The 17,668-nt window shown below is 37.9% G+C and overlaps 2 protein-coding genes across 2 annotated transcripts; one reads left to right on the forward strand and one right to left on the reverse strand.

Moving 5' to 3' along the window:
• The first annotated feature begins 62 nt into the window (after positions 1 to 62).
• LOC113680445 (palmitoyltransferase ZDHHC4) lies at positions 63 to 5,424 on the forward strand. The gene is made up of 5 exons (XM_027197483.2): positions 63 to 269; positions 466 to 560; positions 1,107 to 1,399; positions 3,011 to 3,255; positions 4,079 to 5,424. The coding sequence occupies exons 1-5, from the start codon at positions 96 to 98 to the stop codon at positions 4,451 to 4,453; spliced, it is 1,182 nt and encodes a 393-aa protein (XP_027053284.2). The 5' UTR covers positions 63 to 95; the 3' UTR covers positions 4,454 to 5,424.
• Positions 5,425 to 13,626: 8,202 nt separating this feature from the next.
• Positions 13,627 to 17,072, reverse strand: LOC113680428 (uncharacterized). Its single transcript, XM_027197462.2, has 5 exons — positions 16,529 to 17,072; positions 16,388 to 16,431; positions 16,245 to 16,310; positions 16,044 to 16,122; positions 13,627 to 15,859 (listed from the first exon to the last, which is right to left on the reverse strand). The coding sequence occupies exons 1-5, from the start codon at positions 16,703 to 16,705 to the stop codon at positions 14,804 to 14,806; spliced, it is 1,422 nt and encodes a 473-aa protein (XP_027053263.2). The 5' UTR covers positions 16,706 to 17,072; the 3' UTR covers positions 13,627 to 14,803.
• Positions 17,073 to 17,668: the final 596 nt, after the last annotated feature.

A 17,668-nucleotide genomic window follows, 5' to 3' on the forward strand; every position in this document is an offset into this window, starting at 1 on the left:
TAATCTTTGAGCCCACAGGATAGTCAGTGGTCGTTTTCGGGACCGTACATGTACCCATACATCAAATATTTTCCAACGGTAAACAAAGATGGCGGATGCGGACTGATGTGCAATCGTCTGCTTTGTCAAAGTCGAAAAGGATGGATTTTCTCTTCATGGCGTTTATATATACTTTAATTTTTGTTACCCTATCATATGTAGTTTTTTTTGGAAGTACTGACTTTCATCGAACTGGTTTAGTAGGTTTTCTACGAAGAAAATTGTTTTCAGTGAGTGTCTTGTCTTTTTGTGTAGCTCTTCTGCGCTTATATATAGTTAAGTCTTTTTTTACGCTAAGCAAAACTAATCAATTATCATTGAAATAAGCAATTGCGGAATTGTGTCAGATATGCCTTTGTTGGTTGAGTAAGCACGTAGATGTCTTTGTCCATGAAATTAAAGCAATGTTATTTATCTTTAATTTAGGTTGCCCATTTGACGAAGTCTACTTTTAAAAAGTGCGTTCCAGCAGCTTTAACTGGCATCATAAGAAGTGCTACAACTTATCTCTTGTTTAAAAGGTATGCTAAGTTATTTTAAAGGCTTTGATTTAGGAGCAAGGTAGTGTTTGATTTTTAAAAGTCGCGTGACAAGTCAGTCGCCTGACATGAGGGTAACAGCTTCCTTGTTCTTAACACCTGTCTGCAGAGCATGGCAGATGCGTGCTTAATTTCCTTCCTGTCTTACTTAAACGTACATTCCACGTGGCAGAATCCCTTTTGCATGCATGAGATCTCGACGAGTTGTGCCGTACTGTCTGCAGACTGCAGTCTCATTCTAATGTCAACCCTTCCTCTCTCCACTTCCCTTTGACGCCACACACGTTATAACACTTACATTTGAAAAATTACAAGCCTATTACCATCTGGTAGGAAACTTGAACTGTTTTTTGTAGTGGATGTTGCTGTATTTTTTCTCCAGACTTTTTACCCATTAGATAATTAATTTTATTAAATTAGTCATTCGTGGGAATTGGTAGAGAAGTTCTAAAGCTGACATTTAGAGTGTTTTGAATTGATAGCTTTGTAAACTTTCATTTCAGATAATTTAATTTTGTCTCTTTCTAGAAATCCTTGTATTCAGCTTCTTTATGGTTTCCTTATGAGTGGAGGGACTGCTATCTACAGCTTCAAAGTCATTCCTTACTTTGACAAAATGAATACATTTAGCATTGTTTCATACATTCTTATAGCCATCAATGTGATGCTGTTTTGGGTTTGTTGTACACATGATCCTGGTGTGATAAAAGTGACAAATCACACTGAGTACATGAATGACTATAACCCTGATGGTGTATATTACACAACACAAGAGTGTTCTACATGCAAGTTTATTAAGCCAGCAAGATCAAAACATTGCTGTAAGTACATTAATTAATTGCAGATTTTTCTTAACTATTACCTCCCAGTAGTCTCTTTAAAACATCAAGTTCAAGCCAGGTTGTTATTAATTATTTGACACTATCTGAAACTGCATACAGGTGCCAAAAGAGTGTGTGGGAGATGTGGTGGCCTGGATGCTAGCATGCTGGACTCTGGGTTAAGAGGTTCAGCCATGTATGTTGATTGGCTGTGAAACTTAATACCAACCAATATCTGTGAAAACAAAAAAGTTCAAGTCTGCTTTTGAACCAAATGGTCTAAGAACAAAGGAATTGATCACCATTATCTAGGGTGGGGGGCATTGGGATTTTCACTTTTGCAGTTTTGACTATTTTTAAGATTGGTTTTTCAATTATTGTGTCAAAAAACTTCAGTTTTTCAGTTTTGGTGTTCACACAGTTTGCATATTTTCCATTTTTTAGCATTTGGTTTGTGGTTTTTGTGAAAAATGCTAATAGGTTTTCAGATTTAATATCTATGTGGTTTTTGGTTTTTCCTATTTGGGTTCCAGTTTCTCTTTGATCTGCGTGGCAATTATGGGCCTCTACTGATCTGGAATAGTTGCAAAACCTCTGTATGCTCCACTTGTCACCACTATTGTGGATCGATTAGGGTTTTGACAACTGGGATGTGAAATTTTATCGGTTTTGATGGTTTTGCATAGGGTTTTTGGCTTTTGATCAAATTTTTTTTGGTTTTGCAATTTTGGATTTCTATGGTTTTGCATTTTCTAATGACCCCAGTGCCCTCAACCCCTCTTCTTAAGAGGCTCTTGACTGTTTGAAACAAATTCTCCCCATGTATGACAAGAAATGTAGAGAGGAAAGTTTGGAGAATAACCATATTGATGTCAAGGTGTAGAGAGTTGAGTGTCTTACCTAAGATCACAACAACATGACAAGGTAAGGGTTTGAATCAACACCTCTTCACCTGGAGTCCAGCTTGCTCAGCATTAGGCCATCTATGATAGCAACAGCAGCCTGTTTGTGTAGATAACAATGAGATTTTGAGTACAATTTTGTGTTAATAAGTGCAAGTAAATTTTTCAAAGACAACTAAACTTACTTATGCCTATTAACACCACATTGCACTCAAAATCATGTTGTCACTTTTTAATGATTTATGTGAAAAAAAGCATTACAGAATATCTACATGGACAAAATTTACACATAAAATTTTTATTGTTTGCACTCCTGTTAAGACTTTGCACTCAAGTTACATGAAAAATGCACTCATTTTCAGCTTATCAGACATGTGCAATTTTTTTCTTGTATATTATTACAAATTGAAAGAAAACCCTGTTTAACCCTTTAACTCCCATGGGAGACCAAGACAGAGTTTCTCCTTACAATATCAATACAATACCAGGCAGACAAATGATGAGAATAAAGAAAAATATCAATTAGGGGATCATAAGTTGATCAAATGCCAAATTCCCAAAATCAACATTACAAGAGTTGTATGGCAGACAGTAAGGAGGATTACTAATGAGATCTTGGGAGTTAAAGGGTGAATGCAGCCTGACATCATCCCAGTTATGCTTTTACCCATTGACATGTTCTGGTGACTCCATTATTTTATTTCAACAGCTCTATGTGATGTGTGTGTGAGTCGTTTTGACCATCACTGCTCCTGGGTGAACAACTGCATTGGAAAGAAAAACTACAAGTTCTTCTTGTGTTTCATCATAAGTACTGCAATACTTTGCGTGTATGGGACACTTGTGACGGCAGTTGTGTTTGGTTATATTGTGCTCTCAAAAGGCCTGATCACCATGAATTATGAGGCCTATGATGGAAAGCGTTATCCTGTAGGAATCAGATTTTTAACCCAGGTAATTCATATTAAAAATTGGATAATTTACATTGTCATACACAATCCACTGCATACCCCTCTAAATTATATCATGAACAGAACTTCATGATGAAGAGTAGATGATAGATAAATCTTGCGCCTGAGGCCAACTTGCATAGCTGTTGGAACTTATTCTGGCCTCTATAGCATGAAACAACTGGGAGTAATATTTCATCTGAGAGATTGGCCCCTAACAGGGTATTCCCGTGCATTTTGTCAGCCTTTCCCTACAGTTCAACCCTACTCATTTATACCCTTGGGGACACCTTTAGGTAGAATGCATCCCATCACCATCAGCCACTAGAAATTCATCAAATTTCCCTGCATACCAATTTTCTGCTACCATTAATAATCTTGGGTGGAGAGAGGCACTGGGGGAGAAGAACAGTTTCTTGCCTGAAAACACAACACAATGACTCAGCCAGGGCTCTAACCCAGACCTCTCAAATCGCCGTCCTGCATATCTACCAGTAGGACAATACATACTTGCATACATACACTTGAGTATGCATTTCGAGTGACATAAAACCAAAACCAATCATAACAGAACATAGGAAAATAACACGAGCAGAAAATGAGACCTCGGGGTAAAAACTAGGAAACTACCCGAAGCGCCAAGCCACGAAATGACCTTAGTGTCAGATCTGATTGGCTGACAAAGTGGTGCGCGTTTTCTAGACCAATTACAAAGCGAATCAAAGCTAAACCAGAGCAACCCTGAATAACTTTCGTCAATCTCTTGAAAATTTTTTGCAACGACAGAAATTGCTACAGCAGTAACTCCTTTTATCTTTTCCTTGCAGTATTTGCTGGTTCGGCAACCCTTGCTGGCAATACTATTCCTTGTTGTTTTGTTCTTTGGTGTGGCCATGACAGGATTCTCCTTATTTCATTTCTACCTTGTTCTTACAAATCAGACCACGAATGAATTTTACAAACGTCATTATTATGGTAAATCCCACCCAAAGTTATCTCGGCAGTCAAAAATCGTCTCGTCTCAGACTGAGAAAACAACGATACGAACAACGAGACGAAGGACCTCAACCCGTAACAAAGAAACCTCGTCAAGAACTTCGACTAATGATGTAGTAGCTACAGAAAAATTGCCATCTCCGAGGACTAGTACACCATATTACATTGGAATTTGGAGAAATATTACAGAAGTAATGCGCGTGTGATTGAGGAAAAAAAGAAAGATTTGGGAGAGATTGTGAGATGGATTTTTTAGCGCTGCCAGGAGAGGGTGCATTAATGCAACTTGCATGTGTTCATTGTAGATTTCTGCAGCGTTTACTTTCATTTTGTTCGATGAAAAATATCTTTTTGGACACTAATATTTTGAAGGAAAAGAAGTTTGATCGAGGAAGTTTGGTATTCTTAATTGCATTTCACTTCATTAAAAAAAGTTACAATATTTCAAAGATATGCAAGATTCTTAAGATAACACTCGAGATTTGTCAGGATATTTCAACTTATCCCTGTCAATCTTTGAGAACCCACGAATATTTCAGGGTTTGGTTTTACTGTATTCAAAGGCGATGCTCTGATGCCAAAATTGACTGTAAAATGGTTCTGTAGCTTTTTTAATAATCCCACCATGACTGGTCTTTTTGCTATTCAACTCACGATTCAGTAGCTGAAGGTTGCGGAAACTACATTTCTATTCACTTAAAGTCCAGAAAAGGCCAGTACATTCCGGCCGAATTTTAACTCATTCTTGACCCATCCTTTCGAATTTCTTTATTTTAATGGGTTATGAGATGACTCAAATTTTCACTTTTTTTCTTGTACGATGTCAAACTATTGGGTTTTTATTGGACGCAGTCTACTGTATCGACTCGTTACATTTACTCGACCGGGAATGTCAAACATAGTTGTCTAATTCACTTGAGTTGAATGTTGTCTAAAACCTTAGTTACTTTTGTTAACGTAGTGCTTCCTCACATATCCAAATTCAACTCGAAAGAATTGGTAAGAGAGTATTTACATTTTATAATATACTGCAGGCAACTTCTGCTCTCTCTACCACGCTGAGCCAATGAAAGGTATTCTATGTTTTGTTTTAAAACTTTATTTTTCTTTTTCATGCATCCCTTAGCTTCTTTCTGTTCTAACCATATATGGATTAAACAACAGACCGCATCTTCTATCGTTTTACGTGCGTAATAACTCACGCAGGCAGGAGCAATGGGCTCTCGACGTAGGATGTCAGTGGGAGAACTAGAAAAATTTGAAAAATTAACGTCGGGTACAGTCAACAAGCTTTTCGTGAGTCTTCCGATTTCCTAAGAGGGTCATCAGTACGCTGGTGGCGAAGAGTGTGGTCTTATTTTGAGATGAAACAACCGTGAAAAGTTTGTGAACAGTTATTTCCAGTCTGGACAGTTATTTCCTGTTGCAAAGGACTGAAGCAGCAACATAATTAAAAGAATGTTGCAACATTCATACCCCTTGTTTTACCTTTCTGCTGACACCATTTTTGTGAGGTTTAATCGAAGATTCTGTCTCCGAAAGCGGAAAATTCGGAGACAACGTTCCCACGTATTTTCTATTTTTGAAGTGTCCCGCCCTCGCTTTTGCAAATAGAAGAGAAAAGCGACGTTGGAAACTTTTTTTTAATTGAGAGTAAGGCCGATCAAGAAATCCTATAAACTCTTTCTGTATAACGGACACTGAATTGATGCATTATAAAATTGAATACAGAGAAGAATAAAAATCCATGAATGTGGTGATATACTCCTTGAAAACTGTCAAGTAATCTTGTGAAAGCAGCGTACCTATTCACACATACACAGAAAATCCATGAGCAAAGATTGCAAGGCCTCTAAGTCTTATTGTCGCACAAACAGGAATGCCAGTCACAGTACAAGTCAAACTGCGCAGCATCAAACCTACGTACGTCGATTAGTGAGGAGCAAAGTTCCGAACATTTTTGCAGAAGTGACGTAGGGAAAAACTTAGTGATGACAGTTATTGGCTTTTCGAATCCACTTGATGAAAGAGTTAGTACAAGAAATCGCGGAGACCTTTGAGATTCCTTCGTGATGGAGCAATCAATCAATCAAATCATTATTGCACCACGTGGGATCAGGTTGTTTTGTGCATCTCCCAGCTGGCTTAATTTACGTCCTTTTTACGAACGGAAAAACGTGCATGGCACTGAAAATCCATCTTTACGGAGTGTAATTAGCGCGTGGGAGGATCCCGTGCACAAGGAGAAAATGGCAGCGTGTACTATGGCCGACAGGCTCGTTAGGAATGTGAATCGTGATTTTCCTTCTTTTTAACCCCTCTGTTTATTTAATTTATCGCTCTAGCAGATATCAATCGCAAGGTCTTGAGACAAATGAAATAAAACGGCTGAAAAAAGAGCTTATTTTCTGTTTAGTTCGAAAGGGCTGTTGAACTGAATTAATTACTGCGGTAAATCATGCTCGTAACTCATCTTCTACGTATTAATGAAAAGTGTCACTGCGTTTCGCTAGCGTGCCGACCGAAGAATTCACCACCACGCAAACAATACTTCTTTTGGTATCACATTCTTGGCTAAGGACGATAAACCGTGAGCTTCTCTGTACTGGTTAGCAGTGGACGATAAAGAACCCACGCACTTCTCGCAAAGAGCTGGGAACGTAGTTCCCAGTGTTGTGGTCAGGTTTTGTTAATGTTCACAATTTTTTAAGATCCCCAATAAACATTTTCTGTATAGAAAGAGTGGTGCAATAAAAGAAGTAGGAGGGACGTTGTTTTTATGATGCGGTGGAGGAAAAGTTGACAAAATTGAAACGCTTTTAAAACGATGTGTAAAATTTATTTTAGACGGAGTGAATCGGCTTAAAATGAGTTTCTCATTATGGGGGTTAAAATACTTATTCAAGAACAGATAGAGTCGTCGATGCATCAGGTGAGAAAGATTTTTAGTTGCCTTTTGTCATACTTAAAGCATTACGATAAAAAAAGTTAGTCTATGAAACAGTTCACGCTGCCTAGACATTGGCAGTTGCGCACCAAAACTGTTATTTTTAAGAACTCCCGCAATATACCGATATAGGTTGAGAGCCCCGTTTAAATGGTGATAAACCATAGTATTTGATATACACCCTAAATAAAACGTGAGAACTTTTGCTGGGGTCTTTTGAAACCGTTTCACTTTATTGTGTAAAAATATATGGAAACCAAAAGTAAATTAAAAAGTAAAGAAGAGGGGTTTATAACGTTATGCGCGGTGATGTTTGTGAAGATTTGCCACCGTAATAACTGGGCGACTTTCTGAGGTCGGTGGTAAACGTGATACTATTTATGGTTGAATTAGTCTTTATTCTTATCTCAAAAACCACAGATAAGAGCAGCCTTTCACTTAATTCAGTCAAATACAATTAAAGCCCTAAATATTTGGCATGCGTTCACAGATACCATTTTCACCTAAGGTGCGGTCGCGAGCACGATTTTTACTTTATAATTGCTTCGGTGGGTTTATCATGATAATATTTCTCTGGTTCATCTCAATCGTAAGATTGAATTTAAGGAAGTCAAAGTGTTTTAAAAGCTTTTAATCGTAACCTACTTAAGCCTCAATCGGCTTTTAAATCGATCAGATTTTATCAGATAAACATCACTTAACGTAAATTTGAGATGGTGTTTTTTTCTTGTTTTTGTTTTTATTTTTTCAGTCACTCTCCGTTTCTGGTCCGATCTTTTGAATTTTTTATCCACTCTACTAGTGGAATTTATAAATCAATATAACTAGCAAGAAGGCTGCAAACCATTTCCTATCTAGTTTTCAAAATCGTAATATTGTTTCAACGATAAACGTACAGTTTTCAGCTGAAATATTTCCTGAATGTTCCAGTCTTCGAAGCGATTTCAAAGAAATGAAATCTTGAATAAAAGAGAAAGTTGAAGAATTAAGTGTTTTTTGTTTACTTGACTGTCCATTAACCCCGTTATTTGAGACTCAATTTAATTTTAAAAAAAACAATTTGAAAAATATGTTGTACCGCACGTGCAAGTTGAGTTGGCTTGACACAATAATACCATTCCTTTTAAGGCACCGAGCAGTGCGCGGTGAAATCTTGCTGTGGCTTTGAAACTTCTTACGCTAGATTTGATTGCAAATTCGTTTTATGGCCGAGTTATTCTAAAGTATTCTCGATTGTTCGTCGTCTTACAGTGATAGTGTTTAAGGTTTTTTTTTTTGTCAGAATAAGAAATCCCATTACACTGAAACAAGAAACAATTTTTGCTCGCGCAACTCACAAACAGTTCAGAGTCCATTTATGACGTCATAAATGAAACCAAAAAAAAAAAACACAAAAAAAAGGTGGAGTTTTACAAGTTGTTTCATGCAATTAGCGACCGCACATTCTTTCAACTCATAGAAGCTTTTTCACCCCAAAGACTGTCATCTTTCCACCCTGCCTTGATTTTCACTTCGGTAAGTTCTAACTACGGGGCTGATGTTCATTCTTTTAGTTTTTGCAGTAACCGAGAAGCTCTGTTGACCATAAAAAGCTAATTGAGGTCAAACTTACTCGATCAATCAAAAACTCAGGGTTAATATCATTAAAACTCAGTGAAATATTTGACGGAATAAAGCGTTACTTTGATCAGTACAACCATGATTTTCACAAATACGTCCACAACAACATACAAACGGTACACAAAATGAAAAAGCTACCGTTTATTTTTTTCTAGTTTTCCTAGCAACTAAGAGAACCTAAGCTGTCGCAAATTTGCATACTCATTGCGATGAAAAAGCTAATTTTGAGTATAACAAACGTTTGTTTAACAAACGCGTAGTCACTGTCGTAAATAATCCGTAATTATTTGACGGAATAAAACACGACAATAGTCAGCCACTGATTAACCCTTAATTCGGCGAGGTACCTCAGTGTTGGCCCTTCCTCGAGAGCGGTTAAGTTTAAGTAGCATCTTATTCTGAAGGATATTAAAAGCTTAAAAATCCTCGAACAAAAATACATCTCATTGAGAATTCCAGTCACATACACTTGTTTATTACCTTTGTGGGAGGTGTTTTTTCCTTTTGAGAACGTTTCCGGAGATTTAAACATTAGTTATTTGTGTAAAGTCAATTTAAATTAAATGTAGCGTTGACAAAGGAATTCTCGTTGGAGATTGTGGTTTTCGTATTTAGAGTGAGGGGCGATTTCTGGCTTTAGTGGCCTCAAACTTTCGAACATGCTGACAATTCCTTGAGGTCTTATTTACCATAAAATTTTGGCGCTGTAGTACGTTTTTAGGAGATTTTGCGCATAGTTAGTAACGTAAAAAGAGCGAAGTTAGTGAAGTCCAAAGAGCACTCTTTAAATCACCCTGTTGACAGAGATGAAGTAAGAACTGACGCTCATATAGAATTTCCTGTCAGCCTTTAACTTAGAAAACAAGTTGATTAATAGACAATTACGTTTAGTCATAATGCGAGGTCAAAATACATCTCGTTTTTGTTTTGAAAAATATACTTAAGTACATTTCGTTTTGTAACATTTGCTTCATTTTTCCCGGTTTCACTTTAAACAGAATTGTTCACGTTGCGATTGTGATATTTAAGCTTTTTTCAGTGGTTTCGATAAGTTAAAATCTTGAAAATTTAATTCATAATTAAAGCAAAACCTAAAAGAAAAGTGTTTTAACCCTTCAACTCCCATGAGTGACCAAGACAGAATTTCTCCTTACAATATCATTACAATACTAAGAAGACAAGTGATGAGAATAATCACAAATATCAATTAGGGGACAATTAGTTGATCCAAGACCAACTTCTTCAAACAAACATCATATGAGTTGAATGGCAGAAAGTAAGGAGAATTACTATCGAGATCTTGGGAGTAAAAGGGTTAAACACACACACATTCTGATGATTAAAATTATCTCTGCAATGTTCCTCATCGTCAATAACTGACGCTGAACGCCATCAAAGAATGATTTCAAGCGATCAGTGGAAAAAAGTCAGCTAGTGCTATCTTTCGGACGGGCCATCGACTACGTAATGAAAAAAAAAATCTGTGTGCGGTGTATGGGGTTAAACTTCACCACCTGACTCGTCATCGATATAAAAAAATAAATTTCCTGTTTAAGACAATCGGCTTCATTAAACGGACCTAGGTTCAATACTGCTAAAAGGTTTTAAACTAGTCTCTTGTCTCTTAGAAACAATTTTTGGTATAAAATATGGAGATCCTTTGATTAAAAGTGGGACAAGTTTACAACAACTGTTTTATTCCTAGAAAACACCACTGGGATAAATTATTTTGGTTGATTTATTTCAACTGTCAGTCATCCCTGAATCATATCGCTTATGACAGCCGCAATAGAAGGGGCCCGGCGAGCTTTTCCTATGGGAGGAGAATGAAAATCCCATCTCCCCATGGTTGTTACTATTAGGAATAAGAAGGAAAATGGCATGACATCTTTATGAAATAAAACCGGCTCTCCATTTCAGCTCCATCCATTTTTACTCTGTCTGCGCTGAAGAAGTCTTTCGCGCACTCACTTTTTCGCTAGTTTACCTCCAAGCGAGCGTTTGGCGCAGGCAGGGGAACATACAAATGCAAAATTTCTTAGCTTGGTCTCGAATCCTATCGAACATCGATATATTTTTACCTTGCCGTGCTCTTGATAAACCCTTGACATCTTGTGTCACAATCAAAACAGTTTCTATAACCAAATCCATTTATGTAAAAAAAAAAAACTGTAATAAGGAATTTAGTGGTGTCCGGATAGATTGTATATTAATTTCTTCTGTGTTTAATTATTACCCTCCTCCGTCCTTTTAATGAAACCTTTCATCAGGTTGTCAGTATGTGCATGGACACGTGTAGCTATGTCGTGGTCCAGCCCTTTTAATGACCTAGAATGTTATCTCCTTGGGCAGATATCTTCTTTGAAAACATCAGTATTTCCCGAGTCATGAAAAGTAGCTCCATGTACCTCTTTAAAGCGCCAACACACCCTATTGAAATAAATAAATAGTTGTAGCCTGACATCACCAACCTTTTCCATATTTATTATAGTTTCTGCTTAAAAAAAAGTCAGTACCCACCCATTTTTGCCTACGGAGAGATTGTTTAGAAGGGAATTTTACCGGATGTAAATTATGAGTTATTGACTAATTCGAAGTTTCTAATGTGGTTTTGCAAGACTGCAATAGGTGCGTCTACCATCATGAACTCGAACAACAGCTGAAAATCCAGCAAATTCTCAAAACAAATATTCGTGATTCAAGATGAGTCGTTATAAGTCAACAAAATGTATCCTGTTTACGACAGATTTAAATAATCCTTAATTTTAGGAGGTTCAATTTCACCTGGATGTTTTCCATTTGATTTGTGGAAGGTGAAGTTACGCATTGAAATTATGACTCGACAAAAACATGTTTTTTAAAAGAGTATTTTTCAGCACTTATTGTTTCATTGCATCATTGTGACGTTTTACAATTACACAGCCCGCAGCTTTAATATTTAGGCGAGAATATACGAGATAAACGTTACATTGGCATTGCCGAGAAAACGATTAGCGGTGTAGTAATCAATGAATTTTCCGCAAGATCTCTGGATTTAAAGAATCTTGCAAGCTTTCTATTCCCATTTGCTTCTACAATTGATTATTTTGCCATGAAGAACGCTTTGTCACTTGCTTCTATTTTACAGTGTTGTAGGTTGGACAGTTTGTTATCACAGAAGGAGATGGTTATTGAACCAAATGGGTGAATAAAATTGTTTATAATGTGTTTACCGGTGGCCCTAAATTTTCAAATTGATCGATTTTTCCGTTGATACCAGCTGGGAGCCCATCCGGTTCAAATTCTAGGCACGAACGATCAGAGATGTCCAAGCGGACGCATATTCCATCTGGAAACCTCCCTTAATCGACTCCAAACACGTAATTGCGTGGGTTGAATATAAAAGTTGGTGGAGTGTCGAGTATAGAATTTTCTTTCGCGATTACTCAATTCAATGGCTTTTATGATGCCGTTGTCCTTTTTTTCAGAAACTTTATTTTACAAAGTACGTGATGACGCGTAACTGTTTGTCAGATCTGGAGCGTGAAACTAACTATTTGCAGTGTTGTCTTCAATCAGACACTTTCTCCTTGCGAATGTCAGCATTTGTTAATTATATACCCACGGATACAGTACGTGTTCGTGATGAAGAAGTTAGGGCGAAACAGAGAAGCGTCACACAAACATTTCTCCAGCTTTTTTTTCTCCAAGAAAGATCTTGACGATGAGCTGTAACGTTATCTCAATGTCAAGTTTTTTTTATTGGAAAATCTAGGATGAGGAACGCCCGAGACATAAAAAGATTCTTCCTTCACTTGAACTCGATGAGGTAGAGAATTTTAATCGAGGTTTATGTAACAGTTTTGACAATGAATTGTGACGTTATCTCAATGTCAAGTTTTATTATTGGAAATCTAGGACGAAAAACGCCTGAGACTTAAAGAGGTTTTTCGTTCAGTTAAACTCGATAAGATAAAGAATCCTACTTAAATTTTATGTTAAAAAAAAGCTGCTTCTCTCGATATTCATTCATCATGCAGTTTTTTGTTTCCGTGCGATTTTCGTTTGCACAAAATGCAAAATTTCTATACCAATTCAAAGTGCACTTTTGCGCCAAGCTTTTGTCGTTTAACACGTACTATTTTAATAGAAGTGCTTTTTTATCAGTGTTTATCAAAGCAGTTGTCTTATTCTGGCCAACAACTACCTAAGTAAAGAGAATTGAATATTTCATGACATGACTGATTTCGAAATCGCACCTCGAAAACAAGAACTATTTTTTTACGTTCAGCCTGCGTGGCAAGTATTCACATCGAAGCGGCCTATTTTAAGAATATTATTTTCAGTCAATTATTTCTGTAAAATTAACATCCTCGACGCTAGACTTACGCACGCATCACGACGATATTCAACCTACACAGGAGTCCTTGACAATTTGTAATAAAAGCAAGCTTGATTTATTATTTCGAATAATTGCAAATACCCAACGTGTGCATGTAAACATTGTTATCTTTTACTCGAGTTGCCCGAGTGAAGTTGTAACATCCATGAGCTAGCCAAATGGAAATTTCGTAAATTAACTCTGAAATACCGTCGCCACTTTTCCTTTTATCCGGTGGATGAAGAGAAAAGTTAATTCGTATTTATTGCTAGCAAGAAGCTTCGTAAATTGCTGTCGTTTCTTCAAACGAAAATATTTTACGTCGATACTAGGAAAACCACGTCGGCACCAATAAATGCACAGGCTTCTACGATGGGTTTCCAAAACCCACCGTAGAAGCCTGTGCATTTACAATTACGGCGATGATAGAGCAAAAAGATCCACAATGAAAGTAGCATTTAATGTTAACTTTTATTTCGGTTAATACACGTCTTCTGTACACAACTTTAACTCAACGGCCGCTTTGGACCTACACATAGCGCCCACACATGTAGGCAGTTTTATTTAATCTCCCCGACTGAAATATTCAACAAGACACGTATCGAATAATTCTGTATGGCTTATCAAAAAATTCGTAAGATTTCAAATCGAGGATTAAGTGCATTCTGGAAATATCTAACAATCTTCAATTTACTTGTTTTCATTACAAAGTATGGCGTTTTTAATAACGCTGTCAATGACGATTTCAAGTCTTCATTCGCGAAGCTAAGGTCAAATACGCTACTTTAATTTTTCGCCGTTTTTCTTTGCTGGTTTATCCTATGTTTTTATTAAAAAAAACTCATAATGCCGGCTTCGTGGCTTAACAAACAATGTTCACTCCAAACACGTATGTGCGAACTGTAGTGGACTAAGGATAAAACTTTGCTTTATGGAAAAGATCTCAAAATTTTCTTCCCATATTTCTGCTGCTTGATGTAAATGAGAACAACTTAGTTTGCTCACAGTTCGGATCCTTTGTGGTCATCGACGACAGAGAGCTCGTGCCAGCGGGAGAACAGTTTTATTTACAGCGTTCTAGAATTTACAACTAAACTTTCAGTTTACCTGTAGTTTGATCTAACACAATTTGTTTTTTTGTGGGGTCTCGAGAAGACGTGGTTGTTGATTTCCCGATGTTTCAATAAGCTGGCAGACATCGCATATGTGTTTAATCGTGGCCCCTATGTTTTGATTTAAGCATTGATGCTTGCTTTATAAGTTAGATTTAATCAAAACGACAACCACAAATCCAACAGAAAAACCCAACAATGAACTCGTACAACTTCAAAGCTGCCGTGGGAATGAATCTAGTCAATTTCGGAACAGTTACGACACGCGACGTCAAAGATGTTGCAAAGGTTTCGTTGTTTTTACTCTTCTAGCCTATTGTAAGGTAACGAACTGAATGTAAGAACGCTCAATCCATGCTCAAATGATCCATTAGCATGGCGCAAAGGTCATCAAGCGACCGTAAAATTGTTGACAACTGTATACACATCCACGTCTGTGAACAGATGCACTGGGAAATGAAACTCTCGCTGGCTGGTAGTAGTTTTAGCTGACAAGCGGATTCATGATATCTGCGTTTCACCTTTGCCGAAAGAACCCTTTATCAGTTAAACACTCTTTCACCGTAACTGTAACAAAGTTTGATGTTACATCAGTAATGAAGATCTGGTCAATCAAAGGCTTCCTCCAGCTTTCAATTGGCGTAGATTTTGTGGAGTGTTCATTCTCGCTTGGTAGGCAAGCGCGAGAAGCATATGTATTTTCCGTCATCTCCGAGACAAGCAACTCTCCGTTTCGGCGCTGTTTATTTTGCGATGGAAAACTTCTATAAAATCCATCGGAGCAACTGATGGCTGTAGCAGTCTGATTCTGGCCGCCTTCACCGCGAAAAATTTTGCCTGACTTGCTAGATTTTGCGTGGTTGCCTTTGTCAAAGTCCGCCGTAACGGAGCATGCATTGACAAAGTTCTCGCCGTTCATTTTCATTGTCATTTGTTTCAATTCCTCGTTGCTGCCAGTTTCAGCATCGCTTATGCCGTCTCGACGTTTCTGTGAAGCTGTTTTCGTGATTTCACGTTCTGCTGAGTCGAGATAAATCTTATCGGGAACTTTCACGGCTTCACGCCATGGTTTACCGGATGTACTACCCGAGAGAGAGCCTTTTTCATCATTACCGTTTAATCCTTCCGAATTGATCTTTAATTTCGTCTCCTGAGGGATAGCAGCTTTGCTCAGGGAGAAATCCTCCTCTACTTCTCCAGAAATCGGCCCATTCGGAAGCTCAGAGTTGGAATCATTGGTGTATTTTTCCCGAGAACTTCCCGCGTCATTAACGTTGAGTGTTGTCATTTTGTGGTTTCCCAGAGGTTTTCCTGTTTGGGTGCTCTGTAAGCGCGGTGCTGCATCCGAGCTTGATAAACTTAAATCCGGGCCAAGAACTTGATGTGGAGAATGCAAACACGCTGGCGGATTAACTTCAGTGCCATTGAATTCAAATTCGTTGCTTGCAGCATCATCACCAACAAAACTAGAATCACTGCTGTCGCTTTCATGCAAGCTTCCTCTGCAGTCTTCGTCTTCAATGCCATCCCACTCCAGTGAATTCGCATCGCCTCTCATGAGGAAATTTGGACCCTGAAATTACAAACAAGTATCGTAATAAATAATATTTCTACATTGGACAATGACAAGTTAAAACATGCTTGATCTGGCCACAACGTTTATTTTACGATGTTTTTTGGCGCGCGAGTTGTCGCAATCGACGTTTAACGTATTTAAATTGCAATATTCTTCCATACAAAGAGACGTCAACACTAACCGTTTCGATTCTCGGCTTTTTGTTAGAAGTTGTTGCAATCCCTCGCTGCCACCTTGAGCGTTTTCCTCTTCGTCTTCGGCTAAAATTTTAAAAGATGCAAATAAAAACCAAACGCGTCATCCAGATGCGAAACTCTAAGCGCTGCATAATCAGATGGAAAGCTCTGAAATTACGACATTCTCGTTCACGCTCTGACTCTACCTGTTTTCATACGCCAAAAGCAGTCGAGCGTCAAGGATATTATCGGCCGGCTCCCAGGTGTTGTGTCTGTAAAATTCAACAAAATATTCTTATCATTCTGTAGCTGTAAAATAATTTTACTGTCGATGCAAAATTGTTCTTACTTTGCAGACCATCCCTTCCACTTCACCAAGTACTCGATTTTACCCTGTCAAAAAAACACAGGCAGAAAATTCACATTTAGGGAAGCACTTCTGGCGAAAATCAACACAAATATGATACGGTTTCGACAGCAGATTTCTTACCTTTCGGGTTCGTTTTTTCAAGATACATTCGGCAGCGAAAATGCCATCAACTGGCGGTGAATTGTCGCTGTTTTCCACCGTGGACAGTGCTTCAGCCATCTCTCCATTTACGTCCATTGCCGTCTCGGCTGGAAATTCAATATTTACTCGGCCCGAGGGAATTCGAATTTCATTCATTGTCCATCCCGTAATATTAACCAAAACAATCACGAATTACGTCATAGCACCTAGATCCTATGGGCTGCGAAATCGCTTTTTATCGCTTCCCGAAGGTGTAATGGGCCTTTCTCACTTCTCTCAAAGGCGTTAAATTAAAACATATACAGAAAACCTGCGTAGTATTGTCGTTGAGAGAGAATGGTTGAGTCTGACCACCGACTCTGTTTTAAATTGCTCACTAACGTTATTTCAACGTGTTATCAAAGTTAAATTGTCCATCTGACGTCACGAAACACTTCCAAATGAGATGAAATCGGCTGACTTGGCTGAAAGCGTTGTACGAGAAAAAGAACACGTATGAAACCAAAATAGCAACATTGTGAAATCAGCTACGGGCTATTCTACTAGTTTTGAACCGGTTCTTATTATGCTGATGTACCAGTATTTGTTTCACACGTGGAGAACGTTTTAGTTTCGAACTATTGTCTTGATCATTTCCAGTTTTTCAAGGAACTTCATGCCATAGTCACCTCAAAGCTACCAGCAATGAAAACCTAAAATCTGAGAAACCCTTTCGTGTATTGTCGTCGTTTAGCGTTTCAAATTTAATCAAATCTCTTTGAAACGACGTGCGCTGTTCTTTGCATCCGTTTTCAGCCATCAAAGAATTAAGAACAGCGAGAATGCTTTCAGTAAAATCACACGATGCCTTAAAATGTCGGCAGAAATGTCTCATGTTCAACCACGTGCACAAGGTGTGAGAAGCACATGATGTGAATTTTGCAAGCCAGAGAAGTATGTTCGGTCAAATTTATTGTAAGATAAAATAGACAGCTTAGGCTTCTCGCTACGATTTCAAGGCACAGATTAAATCAACTTAACTCAAGTCAATCTTTAAAGGCAAACATTCAAATTAATTCTAAAGAGAATTGACAATAAAACGAAACAGAGTTACAATTATATTTTTGATATCTTTTACCT

The sequence above is a fragment of the Pocillopora damicornis genome, chromosome 10 (assembly GCF_964200805.1).
Source record: "Pocillopora damicornis chromosome 10, jaPocDami1.2, whole genome shotgun sequence".
Taxonomy (NCBI): Eukaryota; Metazoa; Cnidaria; class Anthozoa; order Scleractinia; family Pocilloporidae; genus Pocillopora; species Pocillopora damicornis.

Coding starts and splice junctions, on each gene's coding strand:
- LOC113680428 (XM_027197462.2), bottom strand. CDS start 16,705: ATGAATGAAATTCGAATTCCCTCGGGCCGAGTAAATATTGAATTTCCA. Junction 16,311..16,387: donor TGGAAGGGATGGTCTGCAAA/GTAAGAACAATT, acceptor TGAATTTTACAG/ACACAACACCTGGGAGCCGG. Junction 16,123..16,244: donor CTTTTGGCGTATGAAAACAG/GTAGAGTCAGAG, acceptor TTAAAATTTTAG/CCGAAGACGAAGAGGAAAAC.
- LOC113680445 (XM_027197483.2), top strand. CDS start 96: ATGCGGACTGATGTGCAATCGTCTGCTTTGTCAAAGTCGAAAAGGATG. Junction 270..465: donor TACGAAGAAAATTGTTTTCA/GTGAGTGTCTTG, acceptor TCTTTAATTTAG/GTTGCCCATTTGACGAAGTC. Junction 3,256..4,078: donor GAATCAGATTTTTAACCCAG/GTAATTCATATT, acceptor TTTTCCTTGCAG/TATTTGCTGGTTCGGCAACC.